Below are 19650 nucleotides of genomic sequence, written 5' to 3'. Positions count from 1 at the left end.
GGAACTGATTTTAAAATTTTTCCAAAATGACCCTTCTTATTGCATTTTGAACAAGTTTTTCCGATAGCAGGACAGTTTTTAAAGTCAGCCGATATCCGTCGCTTCAACATCTGTAGCAGAGTAATTGAGAGTTCCTTTTTTTATACTTTGTACCTCTAAATTTACCATCAGAAATTTCTTTTGTTTATCAGTCTCCCTAGAAACTTTGAAAACATCACTTTTATCATTACCTCTTATTTCTTTCAGAAATTTTTCAGCGTGTTCTATGGACTTGGCAATGTCAATGGCATTATTCAATGACATTTCAGATGTAGTCGATAGACGTTCTTGAACTTTCTTGTTGTTTGTCCTCATTAAAATTTGGTCTCTGAGAACTTGTTCATATGATATGTGCTCAAAGTCACAAGTAACAGCCAGTGATCTAGGGACTGATACAAAATCTTCAATAGGTTCATCGGGTCGTTGTTTCAGTGAAAAAAAAAATAAACTTTTCCATCACAATATTTTTCTTTTTACCATACTGTAGATTAAGTTGTGAGGAAGCATACTCATATACATTAATATTACCTGGGTTAAGTAATGCTGGCAAAGTTTTGAATTATTTTAAACCAATACCACCTAAACAATGTTTTAACAAGGAAGGTTTTCTCTCAGGTTCACACTCTTCCCCTTCCAACACTTCCACATACGCTAAAAAAACAGGTTCCCATATCTCCCAGGTTCTGGGAGGTTCACCAGGAGAAGACAGGAACGATGGAGGAGGAACAATGCCTGACATGGTTAAATAAAAAGAACAGAACAGTAATATTAATGAAAAAAAGCCCTGAAAACACAGGTACTAAACTGTTAAACAGAGAAAAAAAACAAAAATCGATAAGCGTACGTTTTAATGACACGCGATGTGCGTGTCACCGAAAGATGAAGTATTACTACAATAAATGCTGGGAATCGACTTCCTGATCTTCCGATTACAGCGTGTAATATGCTGCAGCTTCCTGATGGGTTCCAGGTGAGTAGGAGCAGTTGCTAGGATACCGTAGAGACACAACAAAAATGGCACCCACATTGGTTTACGTTGCGTGATGAACGTGATGACCGCAAATGTTCACGTCAGCACTGATCCAGTACGTCTATGATTATTGATGACGCGTAAAGAAAGCTCCTCCGGGGTTCCAATCCGTTGAAGTTGCTCGGGAAGAATGGAACTCTTGAGCCACTCAAAAAATTTTGCCGAAGAATGAACTCCAAGGCAATCCAAATTGAGGTAAAATAATAGTCCTTAGGAAAGGCAGAACCTCCAATAAGGCACTAGGCGGAGACTAAGCTTTAGGGGCCATATGTATCAAACTTAGGTTTTGCGATTCTCAAATAGCGATTTTTAAAGAATCGCTAATTGATAATCGCAAAATGCTATGTATGTAGGATTTGCAAATAATTTTGAGAATCCTACATATTCCTTAATTGCGACTCGCAAATTGCAATTCACAATTAAGGAATACCTCCCCATTCATTCCTATGGGCCTAGAGGCCCATAGGAATGAATGGAAAGACATTCTCAATTTGTGATTCTCAATTAGAGAATCGCAAATTGAGAATGCAATGTCAAGGGTGCCAGGGTGTCAAAAGGACACCCTGTTTCACCCCTGAAATGTGCATGTGTGCACATGTGGCACACATGCATACCCTATGGGCATGTATGTGCGCCACATGGCACTTTGAAAAATGCAAAAAAGGGCATTTTTCAAAGAAATCGCAAATTACCACTAACTTGAAGTTGGTGGTAATTTGCGATTCCTTAAGGCCAAATTGCACTTTTTTGTGCTTCTTACATTGCATTTAAGGAATCGCAAAATTTGCGATTCCTTAAAAGCAATCGCAAAATAAGGAATCGCAAATTTTGCGATTCCTTATTTTGCACGCAGATTTGCCTTCATACATACCATTTAGCAAAATTGCGATAGCAAACACCAAAATTCTGCGAATTTCGGCGTTTGCGATCGCAATTTTGCTTGACACATATGGCTCATGGAGAGTAACTTAATCTTGGAAAAAAGAATAATAAAAAATAAAAAGTTCCAATAGATGAAGGTTAATCCCGCTCGTCGCCAGTGTAGGAAGTCCAAAGTCCAAACAATGAAGAGGCAGAGACGGAGATTGTAAGGACGTGGTTTAATCGTAAGGACATGTCTGCTCATAAGCAAGTACAAGTCAAGAATGCCCAACCCTCCATCCAGTACAATATCCCAACCTCCCAACCATATTCAAAGCCAAACATTCTCCAGACGACACGAGACAGCCATGAGCTATGACGATGTGTCATGCTCGTGTCTGCTCGTGTCAGCATGCAACAGGCACCACAGCAGATATTCAACTTCATGAGCTAGTGTAAGCTCTTCTCAATTTAACATTTTAAAAGTACAAAGACATCAACTTGGATTGATGTGAAAGACTTCAAGAATGTTTGCTTTTCATAAAGTTGCGCTCCCTCCAACCACCATTGTACCCTCCACTACATCCTTCATCCTAAATCTAATATCTGCCAAAGGTCTCAGGCCACTTTTATGAAGTAAATAGGCGTGGCTCCTCCGTAGTGGTGAAGGAGCATCACCCCAACAGCCCGCAACAGCAGACGGTAATTAAAATGTCAATAAAAAGGATATTGTCATTTTATTTCTGCTGTCTGTCCAAGCCCCTCATTGACTTTAGGGTGGGGCCGGGCCAGGCATGTCAGGGAGGAGTACGGTGCCCTCATAAGGGGCGCATGTGAGCTTGGCCGGCCGTCCTAGGCCGGCCAAGCACACATGCTCACTTTTGTTTCTTCAACCCGGCTATGTTTCACAGCAGGGTTGGAGAAAAGGCACAGGTTCCAATGCACCATCTGAGCAGCAAACAAGGTCCCTCAGACCAATCCTTGTGCTGCTCTCATTTGAGAGCAGCATCTGGATTGGGTGTGGATCTTGTGCCCTGAGGGGTCATCCCCTTTTCGGCCTGACGGCGACGAGAGGAGTATCGTGGTGGCCACCAGTGGAGCAGCAGGGAAGTCTTTTATTTTTTATTATTTTAACCCCCCCTCCCCAAACCCCTGCCCTCCTCCCGGGTCCGCCCTACCACTCAGGATAGGCCGCGGCCACCACTGGAAGTAAAGTACACTAAGAGCAATACTTCATACAACATTTCAAACTGAAGACTGCTGGCCAACAACATTGAAACATATGCAACCTACAAATGAATGCAGCTTTACAGCAATATGGGTTAGCCCGGCCCTAAATTCCCCCCCCCCCCTTCTTTAGGCACGAATATGCATACTGCATATGTTCACAAAAACATGAAATAGAAAAATTACATTGCATGATAGCCAATGTTAAACATTCTGGACTTGTCAACGCATGTTTGCTTTGTGCTGTTACATAAGGTTGAATATACGTACAAATGTTCTCCAAATACTTCCTGCTGGTCAATTTCATAATAATAGGAATTATTAATGGGAAAACGAAAAGCAAGTCATTGCTGCCAGAGGGAATCCCTTGTCTACATGCAGCAGCTTTCCCTGCATCCCAAGAGATGTCTTTTCATGCCAATGATTATTACCCTGCTATGAAATGGCTGCAGTCTAAAGGATCTGACTGGTTTCAATGGTACCTGTCTCTAGTAGGTTGCTGCTTGTGGATTGCCGCAGGAGGGGGGATACCAGAGCAGGAATCCACTTGACGAGCAGGATTTTACCAGACTAGAGAGAAATTATCTCAAGGCATGGGTAATACTGCCCCAACTCACTAGGCTCAAAACAGTCTTTCATCCCCTCCACCTTCATTGGGAAAACATTTGAATTTTTCACCTAGCCCAAGGAGTACCAGGGAAATAAATTATAAAATGAGATGTTGTGAGACAGGACCGTATGCTACAAGTAATGGTTGAAACAGTGGTATATCAAGTTGGAATTTAGATATAGAATGTAGATTGGTAACAATGGAAATGTCTTATCTTTCGTAGGTGTGAGTGAAAATGTGTTGGATAATATGCTCACTCAACCTTGAAACACATGTATGTGAATAGTTTAAGGTCACAGTAACTCGCACCTTGAATACCTGCTTATCTGAAACAACTTGATAAAGAGCGAGTCTAATCGTTTAAAGTCCACAAATTGTGATATTTTCAATGTATGTATGCGCAGGTCACTTACCTGTTTATTATTATTTATTTTTTTTGCCAATGGTGCACTTAAGAATGAGATCGTTTTCTTATCCCTAAATATGAGATGTATTAGAAGCTCAGCATGAATGTAAAAATATATTGTTTAACTTACTTTGTACGTGCAAATCAACTGGAAATTATATATTTATTTGTTGTAGTTTGAACATCAACTGTTGTCACAATACTGTTCTTTATATCAGCCATGACCCGGTTAACTACGCCAACGGTATGGAATTATTGCTCTCCTGCCTCGGGATGTAAAGGTTGTTGAAGGTCACCTTTCTGTGTTATAGGCCTGAGTCACAGTCATGGGCCTATAATTAAAAGATATCCTTTACAGGGTGTAACTTTGCGACTAGAGCGATCGACTTCGAGGCTGGGGAACCGGGTTCGAGCCTCGGTGTCGGCTCAACATCCCGTGATTCTGGGCAAATCAGTTAATCTCCCAATGCCCACCAAAAATAAATGTGTACTTGTGTAATGGAACTGGTGCTTGTGTTTAGTGCTCTGATAAATCCTGGTCGAGTCCGCGCTATATAAAACACAAAAAACAGCAGAGCCATAGGAGAATGGTATTAGAACATTTCTGGGCATATTATCAAGAACTGCGGTAAAATTATCGCCGCTTTAGCGGCAGGAAACTGCCGCTAAAATGGCGATAATGGGATTGATAATATGCCCTTGTGAATGCCCATAGCAGCCCGGGTTTACACCAGAACCTGGGCTGCTATGGGAATTGACAAGGACATATTATCAAGCCCATTATCGCCATTTTAGCGACAGTTTCCTGCCGCTAAAGCGGCGATAATTTTATCGCTGTTCTTGATAATATGCCCCTTCATTCGTCGAGGGTAGAATATTCTTAAAAAGGGAGAAACAGCAAAGCACTGGAGTGCTTGAGCATCCATCTATGAATTGCTCTGAGTCACATCATTGTGTTCAGTGGTGCTCTCAACATTCCAGTGTTCTAATACATGTCATATTTTAGGGTATGCTAAGAAACAATGAGCTCCAAGAATAAATATATATATATAGGCATAGTATATGCGGACTTCAAACAAATACAATTTGCGTTTAATCATATCTTTTGTACAGGAATAACAGCATCAAATAAATAAATCTTGGTAGCATGTGTTATACCACTCACTCAACCTCCTGCACTTACCAATGGTGGATGTGGGGAACAGCATGCAGTGAAGTATGGGCAGTTTAGCTTTGTGTAATAAGGAGGTTACAAAACACTGAGTTCATGCAGAAAAACTAAATGTGTCACATATACTTTTTGATACAAAACAGGCTGAGAGAATGTTTTTTCAAACTTACAAAATGCTGACAATGTGTATGAAGGCTATCTACATTATGCAGTTAAACAGGTGTGTCCAAGAAAGGTGATTAGGTCTATGAAAGCTGTTTTAGCTTGTCTACCTGCTTATCTGGAACAACTTGATAAACTGCAAGTCTAACTGTTCAAAGTCCAGAACTTGGATTATGTTCAGGTTATGCATAGAAAGATGGAAATTGTATTCGTTTTAGAGTCTTGACTTGAAACCTCCCCCAACAACTATAGTCTCTCCTGTAAGGTAAGAAGCGTCTGATGAGAAGAGAAAAGACACAATTCCAGCATGTTCCTCCGGCTCTGCAATTCTAAGACACAAAAACAAGAGAATTGTTAAAAATTAAGTTAATCTACGATACTAAAATATTTTCAATAATGTTTTCAGCGTTGGCATCTTTCATCCAGCATTATTGTCAAACGGTTAATAGGTGATGAACAAGTAAGTGCTAGCACACACTGGTTTTATTATAAAGTATTGTTTATGTTTCGAACAAATAATTTATTTTTCATAAAGTACTTTTATCCACTGAGTTTCACAAAATTACAAACACAGTACAAAAAGATATGACCACATAAAATATAAGGAAAATAGGTACAAAATACATAAAATTGGTATTAGTAAAGGAAATACGTCACATCCCAAGACACAGATTTTCTATGACATTATTTTTCCAGAAAACTGGGCATTAAAGTAGCACCCTTGGCCCTCAGACCTCGGATCACATCTGTGCTGGAGAGACCGCCAAAGAAGGCCTGCCCCCATATTCCTTGGACCCAACTAAGAGAGGCTGCACCAAAAACTGTCCTGCACCTTCTGTTCCTTGGGCGAGCGCAAGGTAAGTGGTTTTATTTTTTAAACTTTATTTTCCCTCTTCCATCATCTGTCGACTCTCCACCGACCCGCCCAGTCCCCCCACACCATTCCCACCGTTCTTACCTGTACCGGCTGTGCCTGCTGACTCCCGCAACAATCTCTCAATTTGCCTACCGAAGATGCTCTGAAGTACTTATTCTCTGTAGCTTCATAACCACCACCACCTGCAAACATCATAGGAGCCCTGTGGCTTTATCCGACATGTTGTTTACTTATACGCATTCTCGTTTCTTCCAAAGTGCATCATGCACTACAGTGCTTAATTTGTAATAAATTAAGTGCCAAGCTGGCCTTCTTGGAAGGCCACTGCAGCCTGCACCATGCAATGCCCCTGCCAGCGCTGCCAATGACAGTACCAACGTAACACCTAACCATCACACTCCTACAAGTGTGACAGTTCAGACTATTTCAGGCCACACAAAGCTATAATAATGTTGTGAGAGGCTGGTATTATTATTTTTCAATGCCATTTGACTTAATAAACATGGCTGTTGTGCTCACCTTAGACAGCGCCACCATGGATGCATAGTCACGGGAGCTGGTGCTGACAATTAAGTGCCAAAGCTGAGCACTGGAAACCACCAGCTTAAATTAAGCACTACTGCACTACCACAAAGATTCTCTCCAAGTGCAAAGAGGTGTACAGGGGCCATAGAACATGACAGTGCCGATATCTAGATGCCTTACAATGGCCTTTAATACATATTGTTAACAATAGCTATTGCTTGGAAGCATAAATGCGAGCCTGTATTAAGATAATGTCTGCAGGTTGGTAGTGGTGCTGTAGCTTTACAATCACAGTCCATATCTGTGAAGATATCTGTCAATTGTTAGTAGAGCTGCAGCATAAGCAAGGACATCTAAACCTTGAAAATAGTTCCATAGTCTTATAATTTAATTTAATGTCTATTAAGTTTCACCTTGTTTGTGAATTAAAATACAGCAGGCTCTCTTTGCTATATGATGTCCAATGTGTCACTGCTTCAGTGATGTCAGTTTGCTATGTCATCCCAGAGGTCATGTGTGAGTTTATGGCAGTTTCTTGAAGGTAGGGTCATTGTATGGCTAATAGAACAGTGGTATTTCAATAGCTTTTAGGTCTCACCTGAAGACTGCTTTTCATGTGTGTTGGAACACAGACCCACTGTAAACAAAATAAACTATATAGACATAGAATGAGCTTTGTATCTGCCCCAATGGCATATTGTCTGTTTAGGTTTACTGCTTCTGATTCAATATCTTTCCTTCCAATTCTTGAGTTTGAAATGCCCAAGGAGCGTTTTAAATCTAACAGTGTTTTGATTGGATAAGTCGTATCCTTTCCCTGCTTATGTCAGAATCGTAAAGTGTAATGCATGAGGGGTTACTTCTCTCCCTCCTTCTACCGCTCAAATTTGCTCTCCCCCTTCTTCATAAATTATTGCGCTCTCACCATAGCCCTCTGCTGCATCAATGGGCAGCCATCTTTAAACTTTTTTAAAGTCATTCCATGGTGGCCAACGCACATCCATTCACAGCAACCATCTAAGGGGAACAAATAGCAGTGGCGAGGCTGAGAGGTGTCTTAGGAATGACCTATTTTCTGTGCCAATATTTGTATTGGATAATAACCATAATGTCCTTTCTCCTGAAGTTTTTAAAGGCACATTTACTAGTCTTTTTTTTAAATACATGTAATTGTTTACTTTTCTCAGAGTACAGGTATGCAACATGTATTTTAGTACCTGCAGAACTTCCAGTTTTGTGGATAAAGTTTCCAGAGTGAAGGATCTCAGAATTGGGACATTTTGTGTAATCTGCTAGAGGCCCTTCTTCAGAAGCAAAATCCTGTAACATTGCCCACTAGTCTGTACCATGCATGCAGGATATTCTACTTGGAGGAACAGAATCATGCTAACCAGTAATCACACCAATAAACATACTTCTTTGTAATTCTTCCCAGACCACTTCTCCCCATATGAAAACACAGGGCCAATCTTGGCTTTGTTTTCTGTCAGAACCCACAGAAACTGTTGTGGGATGTTTCGCCTCTTTTTAACTTTATCTGAGTCGTTTTGCAGAACCAAAGACACATATATTTCAGGAAATGTACCTGTTAAAAATAGTTACAATGACTGTGGAAGACAACCAGCGCATGGACTAAGGTAATTGGGGAACACCGCTTCTTTTGAGCCTCAGCTATTCAGGAGTGAGTACCTGGAAGATCTTTCAAGCAGTGAGTGCATAATTGGACTTATTTTTGGGGACTTGGACTTATTTTTCATCATCAGACTTGGACCAAGAATAAGATAGAGAAATGCAGAAAAGGGTAAAAGTAGAAGTGAGAGAAAGAAGAGAAAATGGCAAATGGAAAAAGGGATAAAAAGAACCTCTTAGTGTGAGATAAAGGGCAGGGAATGGATTGTGGTGGATGAAAGAGGCCTGAGGTGGCATCCAAAATTGACAGCTTTGATATTGGCACAGTTGAAAAATATTGGGCCCCAGCACTTATTAATGTGGAAATTATGCACTGCATGCGAGAATGAGCCTGGCCTGCAGCACGTGACTTTGTGGGACAAAATCTACAGGCTCCTTGAAGGCAAGCCATAGTGTGGAGTTTCTCAGTAACATAACACATGTATTTGTAAAGCAATCGTTTACCCGTAGGCATCTCTGCTCTGAATAACAGATGTATATTGTTACCCAACTCAATGGTACTCATTCTATCGACCTCAGATGGATGAAAAGCTGAGTGAACCCTCCAGGATTTGAACCTTTGACCATGAAGTTGAACAAAGGCCCCTGCAATGGAAGCATTAGTCCACTGAACCACCATACCTGGCAGCGATATCAACAATACATTTAAAGTGCATCCGACTTTGAACCATTGTTTCCAAAATATTGCTCTAACCCAGGTTCTAATATTGGGGTACCCTTGCTTTTCTTTCTACATATTATGTGATGCATACAGCACGCGTACACACAATCTAAACATCAGGCACATCCCAGAAATATTGTGACTGCTTTCTACCAGCAAAGTACGGGTGGACAGCAAGTGCAAATGAAAGCAGAAAACACAACCAGCAACACTGTAATTGTCAATTTATTTGCGCTGATCATTAGCACCCAGATTTACTGAGATTTTCTGTGGGGGGTTGAATCACTTATTTTGGCGCAGCCCTGACACAAAACCCATGTTCGGATTTACTAAATTATGCTAATTGGGATGTGTGCAGCTTTGCATAGATTGGTAAAAGAAAAAAAAGTGTTTTAATGCAGCACATAGCACTGCCTTGTTTACCATGCGTCACGTAGTAATTGCTTGGGGGTGCATGGGCGTTTACGTGCATCCACCCTTGTATTTTGACGCAAACCCATATTTACAAAGATCTGTAACTATGGGTTAGCGTCCAGTGATGGGACCAATGTTATACAGAAGGAAGAAAAAGTATTACCTTTGAAATCCATAGACTTTAATCATGTCATTCATTATCGCTTCATTAGTCCACACCTGTTTCAAGAAAGGGCAGAAAAAATAAATGTAAACTTTTTTAGTAGGGTCTCACAGTCACCTACAGTTTTTCCAACTTTCATAATTTCACAACTTAAAGTCTCACATTTCAGAACAGTACAGCCCATGGTCAGTATCTGATCCTTCCACTTATACATTCATACACTGAACCACACTCAATAAATGAATGATTTCCAAATATCTAAGTACTTGTTTAGGAGTTGGGTAACTGTCTATTTACTAGAAAATGCTACATTGTAGCGTGGAATGCACCTGTGGACTTTCCTCAACAAAGGGTATAGGTGGGTGGGGGAAATTTAGGAAGTGAGATTCTTGCCAGATTCGATATTTTGTTTGTGAATTGACCATTTCCAATTAGCACAATCTCTACAGGCTCTAAATCCTCAACTCTTCTCCAATATGCAAGGCCAAAGTTGGCTGTCCTGTGGTCTCTGTGTCGCAAGACTGGTCGCCATTGTAAATGCTAGATAGGCCTCATCATTGTCTATATGTTTATGTTCCTATTTATCCAGATTATAACTATTATGGCCCATCACCTACTTATGAAATACCAGTTTCTATCCTGTCCTTCAATTTATCAACCATGGGAGGGCTGTTAAATTTTTCCACTAAATGTATGAGTCCCGTACCGGCCTTTAATATTCTCATAAAATACCATACTTATAAAGCACACATTCACCCAAGGGTATTTTGGCGCTGAATAGCAGATATTTATTGTTACCCAACTCAATGGTACTAATTTTATCCACGGCAAAAGGATGAAAGGCTGAGTGGACCCACTGGGATTTGAATCTGTGAGCATGAGGTCGAACACAGGCCCTTACAGGGGATACATTAGTCCACTAAGCCACCAGACCCAACACTAAGCCACTCAACACTAAGTCATCAGAACTTATTCCTTCATGTGCTCTCTGTATTCATGTTACAGACAATATTTTTCTACCCAAGGGCCTTCAGCCCTTCAGCCACCCCTTACATCAATCTATTGCATGTGCTGCCAATGTCTTACAATATCTTCCCCAATCCCGCATTCTATCTCAATCTTCCTTATCACTTTATCCATTTCACTAATGTGCATCGATTGGGCAATTCAATGTATTTCCCCATCACACATCATAAATGATGATATACCACATCGTATCTATCACCATCTCAAAATACTGCATTCAGAATTTTAACTACCACAATACAGTGATGGTCGCTTTGAAATACTATGCTTAGCCCTGTATATTGGTGCCCAGGTGTGTAGGTAGATTTTGAGTTAAGAATAGTAAACCTATATTTAACTATATATAAATACCTCCTTTACCTACCTAAATTCTGGGCACAATATTATGGCTGGAAGATATTTTGTAACTCGGTATTGTGCATTCACAATAAATCCATACTCAATGCACACTACATTAACCCCTCCCATGCTCATGACGAGCTCAGCTCGTCATGAGCCACGGTTGCCGTGTGCTCATGACGAGCTCAGCTCGTCATTACGGCTCCAACGCTCGCACACGGGGCTAATTCCCCCGCTGTGCTGAACGTTCCATACAAACGGGTGTGGCCGTGACGAGCTGAGCTCGTCATGAGCACACGGCCACCGTGGCTCATGATGAGCTGAGCTCGTCATGAGCACCGGGGCGCTGTGTGCGCCCACCCAGCACAGTGGGGGAATCGGCCCTGCAGCCAAGGGGTTAATCCAACGCAGTACATTCTCCCTACATACCCCATCCATGAAATTCATGTATTTCTTGTGCCCACTCCATACAACGTATACACACTCCCAATGGTTTTTGTATTGCTAACACACACATAAGCGTCATTAAGGGTTGCAGCTGCGACCCCTGGCTTGTCCTTTGGTACCTCTAGCACAGCCTTTGTGACCCCTGGCCACAGAGGTGGCACGTTCCGTGCCAAGAACACAGGGGCAGCTGGGGCTCCACTCTCTTTATTTTCTGTCATTTTTTTTAATTACACTAATAGTGAATAATTAAAATACATTATGCACTACTAGTATAATAAAAATGGAGTACAATCAGCTGGAATATGCCTTTCCATGGCAGCTGAGGTAATCAAATATTGCTTTTAAATATAGTTTGTGTGCATGCTTGTGGGTGAGAGTATGTTTATGTGGGAGAGAGTGTGTATGTGTGGATTTGTGTATGTGGTTAGTGAAAGTGGAGGTCAAAGGGCATGTGATGTCACTTCCACTACCCCAGGCATTCCAGTGAATTGATGTCCCTGAGATCACACTGTACATCTACCCCCACACAATCCAACCATCCACCCAATGCTTTTTTTATAAACCACCATACACTACATAAATCATTTGAATTGACTGCCTCAAACTAAAGCATAAACGGCATTTGTTCACCTATGCTCTACATTTCTTCACCTAGTGCATTGCTTTCAATCATCACGCATCTCATTTACCTACCCCAGTCACTACATCCATCCCCCCTTTCACACTAATTGCAGAGGACACCCACACCATCAATCAATTCCATGCCATGTATTAGTAAACTCTACCCATTACATGTAGCCTGCCCTGCATCTTACTCATCAGCCCAAGCTCTTCAGCAACTCACCTAGTAATTCACAATAATCAACAATCCCACACATTACACATCCACAAGTGGGCAGGAAAGGTTTTAGTTCAAGCCCACTTTCTTGGAAACTTTACATTGTTAATACCCGAGGAACATGCACAGCATGTGGTTAGCTATCTGCCTGTCAAAAGTATTACATTTGAGGCCTCTTGCAGTAGAACTGTGGTTTTCACTTAGTTCTGTGACAAGTAAAAATGGGGCGGGCATATCAGATTTCTTATGTAGTGATTTTTCAAATTCTTAAACAACTGGGAAATCATGTATTGCAGTGTACGAATATCTGAAGGGTGTTACTGGGTTATCACTGTTCTGTGAGAGTCTATGTTGCATGATATACATGCAGGTCCTCCTGCCTTCAGATCACAACTGCATGTGTATCAGTTATCCTGACATTTATTTTGGCCCTGGTGTCATGCTAATCTAAGCATGTGTGCAGAGACCTAAGTCTGTCCCTGGCTATATGAAGTCTTGGGCTGTCCTATGACCAGGAGGGGCGCACCAAGCGTGTCCTCATTGTGAGCAGTGGTCTACTGTCCCTGTCCTGGGTATAGCGCATAAAAGGGTGATCTCGGAATAAGGATGTTTTAAGATGAGCTCAGTAGTTTAGTTGTCTCACCAGACATTTTTTTACTCTATCACTGAGAGTTACATTTACTTCTCCACTTGTGTAATGTTCTGCTACTATGTGCATGCCCAAAGTCAGGGTCCAGAGCTGGAAGGCCACCTGGGAGGAAGTAGCTGAGGGAACATAGAGGGTATAGCTCCTTGAAGAAAAATCATAGTACACAAACCTCCACTGTCTTCCAGTTCCAAGTCTTTTATGACCAGAGAAGAGAGCACTCCTCAGCATATTCAAAGAGTTTCTGTTCAATCAAGGATAGTGTCTGTCTGACATCCAGACAGTCTCCCAAAGTTGAGCAGAAATCACCTGAACATTGCATTTACTGCTGGAGGAGCTCTGGGTCTTCTCTGAAGAATCTAGAAGCCAGCCTGCCAGCTGAAGAAGAGAAGGAGCCTCCCTGGCCCTGCAAGAGGAGAGACTGGCTAAGAGGTGAGAAGCCCAGTGTGTCCCTACACAGGAATGAGCTTGAAAGAACCAGTGTGTCATGTTGGCGCCAATGGTCTCTCATGCAAGTTCCTGACAGGAACTGTAACTGCCCTGGAACTGCATGACTGCCATAGGCCCAGCTAAGAGCTCCAAATGTTGTGACTATCATCATCCCAGGTTGGGACTACAACTGCTGTGATGACCCTTGGGCCAACCCAGACAATACCTTTTCTCAGCCCAGTGGCAGCCATATCACTGCAATCTTGGGGGACCACCTTGGGCAGCCACAGCATCGCCTGTGGCCCGGACTCTACAGATTGAGACTGGGCAAGCACACAGATTAACACTGCCCATGTCGCACTTCCCACATGGCCCAATGGACCTTTGACTGACTGCAGCATTCATAGACGTCAAGTAGGAGGCTTCAATCAGAGGTGAACAATGGGTCAAATACCTGGAGGCATCCATGATGGAGTAGTAGAGGGAGCAGGGAGAGTGCGGTGACCTAAATAATTGCACTGAGGGACAGGGAATTGTATGACTGCTGGGATTGTGTGTGTTTAGTACAACTTTTTGATGAAAGTACTTTCTTTGTTTAGAAGACATGTACTGGGCTGGATATTGAAACGTTTCCATTGTCTGGTAAATGGTTGAGTGCTAAGCTTAAGCACCTCCAAACTACCTCCCTAAGATGTCTATGACTGCTCACCCTCACTACCTTGTGAGTCAAGTGTGCAAGGGGTTGTACTTGGCACTGCTTGTCGAACCATATCAGAGTAGGTCCTGGTAAATCAGTGACAAATGATCATAACCCCCATGGTTGCGATACACTAGCCACTGCCTTGCATCCTGGCTTGGCAAACAGGGTCTGGCAACCATGTAATATTATTGACTTGTATGTAGTGGCATTCTACTATGAACTAATACTTCTTTCAAGGGCAAAAGAAACAACTGATGATGTCTTCCTACCTTAAGAGTGCATTATATTTTAAAAATAAACTCTAATGATGAATAGGTGGAGTGAAAGGCTGGCTGGCCTGGGACAAAGTCACCTGCATGTAAGATAGAGCCAGGCATGTAAATAGCTCTGCTCAACCATACCTCCATTTCAGCAGCATTAACTACCATAACATCTTTAGATTTAATTATAGGCCAGTCTACATATGCAATCTTCTATGTTTAAATAGTTTTATAAATCCAACTCTACTGCATACCACATTTACTGGTCTGCAATGTCAAGTGAGCATCACAAATTACACATGAATGCAGTAAATGAAATGAATTGAACCAGAAGTATAAATGAAGGACCATCCCTTTCATAAGTGGGAACATCTTCAAACTATTCACATACTGCAATGAACAGAAGAGAGAGACAAACCAGAATGAGTGTTGACAAGGGCAGTATGTCTGGCTTATAACTGAATGTGCTAGAATCTTTCTTCCAAGAACTCACTAATTCATCCATCAGTGCACTTGTTGACTCGTCATCCATTTACTCGGTCTCTCATACTTGCACCACCGCACATATTATACACCTATTCAGTTATTCTTGCATTCACCTGCATACCGATTGGCAACAGCATGCACACAAACTGACCAATCAATGAAGAAGCTATTTCAGTTATAAGCCTGATCTTCTGACTTTGCTGCCATTTTGTGATGGGAGTGAGGCTTCTTCCAGTTGTGAGTGAATGTTAACTTCTGTGGAGAGTGTATCTCTGTTACTTTATGAGGGGTGTGACAGTGCTGGCAATAGTGTGGGAATGCAACTCTGTGCAGTGTGTAACATTTTTGTTAGTAGTGTGAGACTGGTAGTGTGTGAGGGTTAGAGAATGCTGTCAGTATTGTCAGACTACTCCACTGTGAGGGGTGTGAGGGTTGTCAGCAGTGTGTGACTGCTAGACAGTATGGGGTGTGTGTGCTGCTGGGATTGTTACTGTTAGTGCGGCTGGTACTCTGATGGGAGTCCGAATACTGTCGGTTTTTAGGGTGCTTTGCTTTTATGCCCTAAGTGCTTTAACAGTTCCCCATATAATTTCATTGAGGGCATGGATGAAGGCATGCTTTGAAGTTCTTTCCAAAGTAAGACTCTTGTTTTGTTAAATAAAATTACAGTGATTGTTTCTAAAGTAATTCTTCTACTTCCACTTGATAGAGTTTAAGTCTAGGTCTTCTGATGGTGTACACAAACTCTTTTAATCAGAGAATAATTTCCCTCTCACTAATGTTATAGCCCCATCCCTGTCAGGGTGCAATCACATAGTATCTTTTCCATCCTGGATGTGTGTACTATCTGAGGCAGACTGCATTAGCATCCAACAGAAGGAATTTGGTGTTCTCTATGGTGTGCACAGCCCACACCAATCCGCAGGCAGTGATCTTGCCCAGCCTGCTACAAGTGGTGTCTTCGGCACCCAGTAGAGAGGAGGCAGCATATGTTCAGAATGAGGATGCTCTGGTGAAGTTTCAGTGGTTGCAGATCATCAGCTCTTGCACTTGGGAGCTTCCTCAGGCCCGAACATAAAAATGTACCACCCAAACAAACTAGGTGCACATCCTTCCTTGTTATGGGGATTACGTATCCTTTAGTTTAAGCTCCTCTGAAGGTATGACTCTTGATTCCTTTTATAAGGACCAGCAGATGGCAGTTCAATCTTTCTTTAGTTACACATGGTTTTGTGATACTGTTTAAGATAAGGAATTCAGCTGTCCAAAAGAATCTTGGTAAGGGCAATGCAGCAAGGTATGCAGTTCTGTTCCACTGCTGGTTGAATTGAGGATCTATGTTCCTCACTTACACAGAATGGTGCAGGTCATTACCAGAGGCAACAGTAAACTGTTAAGCTTCTTCTACTTCATCTCTTTCATCTTCTCTCCCCTTCTGAGCAGATCCTTCCTCATGCAGGAGCAACTTTAATTCCCTTCAAGAGCAACTGATCTACTACATCCCTTTGAGCAGGCTCTAGGCAGTTCCTCATGGAATTCTTGGGTCAAAGTCCACACATTACTGGTCCCAAACATGGCAAGGTGAGTTGGCAGTTACCCATCTCTGGAGCTCAAAGAGTTTCATGGTCAGCACTGGTGTAGGAACCCTGATTCAAGAAAAAGAAATTGTAACACACAGGCTGGAAGTTTCCATCCCATTTTTATATTGCAGAAGGTAGGTGTGCAGGGGCTTGAATCAAGTTAGCCCTGCCCATTTGCTTATTTCCGTCAGAATGGTTTAACCATGGTGTGTGGCAGGAAATGTGAACATGAAGGGTGGTGGCAATGGATGGTGCTGGGTGCCTCCTGAGCGGTACAAAAGGGGGTGGTGATGGATGGAGCATCTGAACCAATCAAACACTCACACCCAGTCAACCGATCTGGATTTAATCCATCACCGTTCTTTAACCCACTTTGCCACCCCAGTTCAGACATGGCCATATGCAAATCAGTCTGACCCTGTGCCTCATGGGAACAGTCCAGCCCGAACTGCCAAGCCATGCCTTCCCTGGACCGGATTCAAGCTTCCTAGGACCGGTTTCTGGCATTACAGCCGTCTTCAGCCAGGCTTGCTTGAATCCAGGGGCAAAGTGAGCAAGGGACTCACGTCTGCGCATACCCTGCCAACTTATGGCGAAAAAGGGGTACAAAAGGGGTGGTGATGGATGGAGCCTCTGAACCAATCAAACACTCACACCCAGTCAACCGATCTGGGTTTAATCCATCACCGTTCTTTAACCCACTCTGCCACCCCAGTTCAGACATGGCCATATGCAAATCAGTCTGACCCTGTGCCTCATGGGAACAGTCCAGCCCGAATTGCTAAGCCATGCCTTCCCTGGACCGGATTCAAGCTTCCTAGGACCGGTTTCTGGCAGGGTGTCTCCTGAGAGCAGAAAGCCAAGGGATGCTGCCCAACTTAGTTATCTTGTAACCTGTGGGGATGTGCCCCTCCAGAGGGTAATGGGGCAACAAAGGTCAACATGAAACTCCTTTGCTTAAAAGGGACCCTCTTTCTCTTCATCTTAACACAATACAGTAGGAGCCACTACCAAGGACCCTTACACAGTTCACTGGGATGCCCTGCAATTCCACATCTGCGGGGGCTATGCTCCTTGTCCAAACCTCCATCCAATGTGCCACTTGATACAGTGAGTACAACAGGAACCCAGTGAGCCCACATCCACGTGTCTGAGATGCTCAACATGTATACTTTATACACCCAAGTAAGGTATATACAGGGGACAATGCCGTACACAGATGAGTGGAGGATCCAGTCATAGGGGACTGGCAGACCAATTTAGAAAAACACAGGACAGGTCAGTAGGCCATTATTTCTAACGGACAATAGGTAAAACATCCTTTCCTGCAATTACAATCATTTCACTGCCACCACAGTCACTTTTGTAAGCCTGTCTAGTTGACGGTAATAACATTTGGCAAAGAGGATGTACATGGTGTTCCTACTAAACCACAGAGTATTGTTCAAGGTCTCAATTCTTTTTGTCAAGTGTATATAATGTATAAGGGTGGTTGCTGAATGTATGAAAAATCGCTCCAGGGGATGTTGTATGAAAAGTATAATATGTTAAGACATGATGAAGAGTTGTCAAAATCATCAGTAGCACAGTATATATCAATATGTCATCTAATTTGCCAACAGGTTACCTCTTGTAGAATATTGATCGATGGGAAAGAGGATTATTGATCCGCCTAAGAGCAATTACTGTGAAACACATGCTTTGTTTTCCGCTAGGGTACAGTACTAAACTTGATCAAACGTTGTACCCATGAGACAACCATAGTAAACAAACCAAGGTACACTTTTTTTTCTTTTGCAATTTTTATCAAATGTACACAAAACTGTTTTTGATTCAGTTTTTTAAGGAAACTGCCACTATTGACCATAAAACAGCTTATACTAAAATTCTTAGATTAGAAGAAGATGATTTGGTCATCCGAGTAAGTTCCTTTTTGAAAGCAGGCTGAATTTTAACATGTTCCCCCAAGTATGGTTATAAGTGAGTGGCAATAATCAACTTATGTGCATATCCCATATGTCATCTCCTTTTACTTCTTACGTGTATCATATTTCTGTGTTTTTATAGATTTTAAAGTATTTCTTTATATTTGATTTATTTGACCTGTGCTTTTATAGATACAACTGCTGAATCCGAATAAAGATCTATTGAATTGAATTGAATTTTATGTATGAAAGAAACAGTTAATACAAACTATAACTTGCTAATGGTGAATTTCAGACAGGAGCACTGGGCCCTTTCCTCTGTCATATCAGTAGTGATGCATTGCCTAATTCTTGGTCTGTGGATAAGAATGATAATTTCAGTTTACTCTAAATTACATCTAATAATGCATGTTCCAGAGTCACTTTATTTGAAGATAGATGTCCTGAATTGAGGACATTTTTAAAGAGATCTGCATTTCATCCGCATACACAGGAGTACCCCCTTTACCTAGTTGTTTAATGCTGACAATACTTACAGGAGTGTTCATCTTTGTCCTCGTCACTCCAGGCGCCAATGAGTTTAGCCGAATATTCATTGGAAATAATTCTGATGCCATAATCTTGGTCAAACCAGCGAGGGCAGTCTTACTGACACAGTAGGCACCAAAATACTGTTGCAGGGAGGAAAATAAGAATATTTACTTAACTTCAAAGAGAAACATGAGGAGGATGAAAACCCAATTCACAGAATGCTTTACACACTTTACAAAAGTTCGAAATCATGCTCTACGGAATCAAGATTCCATGCAGAAATACATTTAGTAAAGAAGAAAAGTAGGATGGGCAAATTGACTTTTAAATATGACATTTGAAGAAAAGAAGGGAAAACAGTATATATTTGGTGAGAGGAAGAGGCAGCTACACTAAAGATTTCCACATATCTACAATGTATTACTTTGGTTGTATTCACAAAATCCTTGCAGACAGATTCTCATATAAAATCCAAACAAACCTTACCCTACCCCCACACCACCCATTAGGAAGAGCAGCTGCTACTGTAGCAATTAGGTCTTTCCCAGCGTAATTTACCGTGTGCCTCTGCCTTTGGCAGGGGCGTAACACAGGCGCCGCAGCCCCCG

The 19650-nt window shown here is 42.0% G+C and overlaps 1 protein-coding gene across 5 annotated transcripts in view; it reads right to left on the bottom strand.

Annotated features, from left to right (window-relative positions):
• Positions 1 to 5243: 5243 nt before the first annotated feature.
• LOC144791618 (dehydrogenase/reductase SDR family member 4-like) overlaps positions 5244 to 19650 on the bottom strand; it is a 379701-nt gene continuing 365294 nt past the window's right edge. For all 5 annotated transcript variants that reach the window (XM_078666343.1, XM_078666346.1, XM_078666345.1 and 2 more), the window contains exons 8-10: positions 19048 to 19182; positions 9836 to 9891; positions 5244 to 5835 (exon numbers count right to left, since the gene is read on the bottom strand). In XM_078666343.1, coding sequence (XP_078522469.1) covers positions 5721 to 5835; positions 9836 to 9891; positions 19048 to 19182 — 306 coding nt within the window. In that variant the 3' untranslated portion in view covers positions 5244 to 5720. The remainder of the gene's footprint in view (positions 5836 to 9835; positions 9892 to 19047; positions 19183 to 19650) is intronic.

Source organism: Lissotriton helveticus, chromosome 11, assembly GCF_964261635.1.
Source record: "Lissotriton helveticus chromosome 11, aLisHel1.1, whole genome shotgun sequence".
Taxonomy (NCBI): Eukaryota; Metazoa; Chordata; class Amphibia; order Caudata; family Salamandridae; genus Lissotriton; species Lissotriton helveticus.
This window is presented reverse-complemented; position numbering and strand designations above follow the sequence as displayed.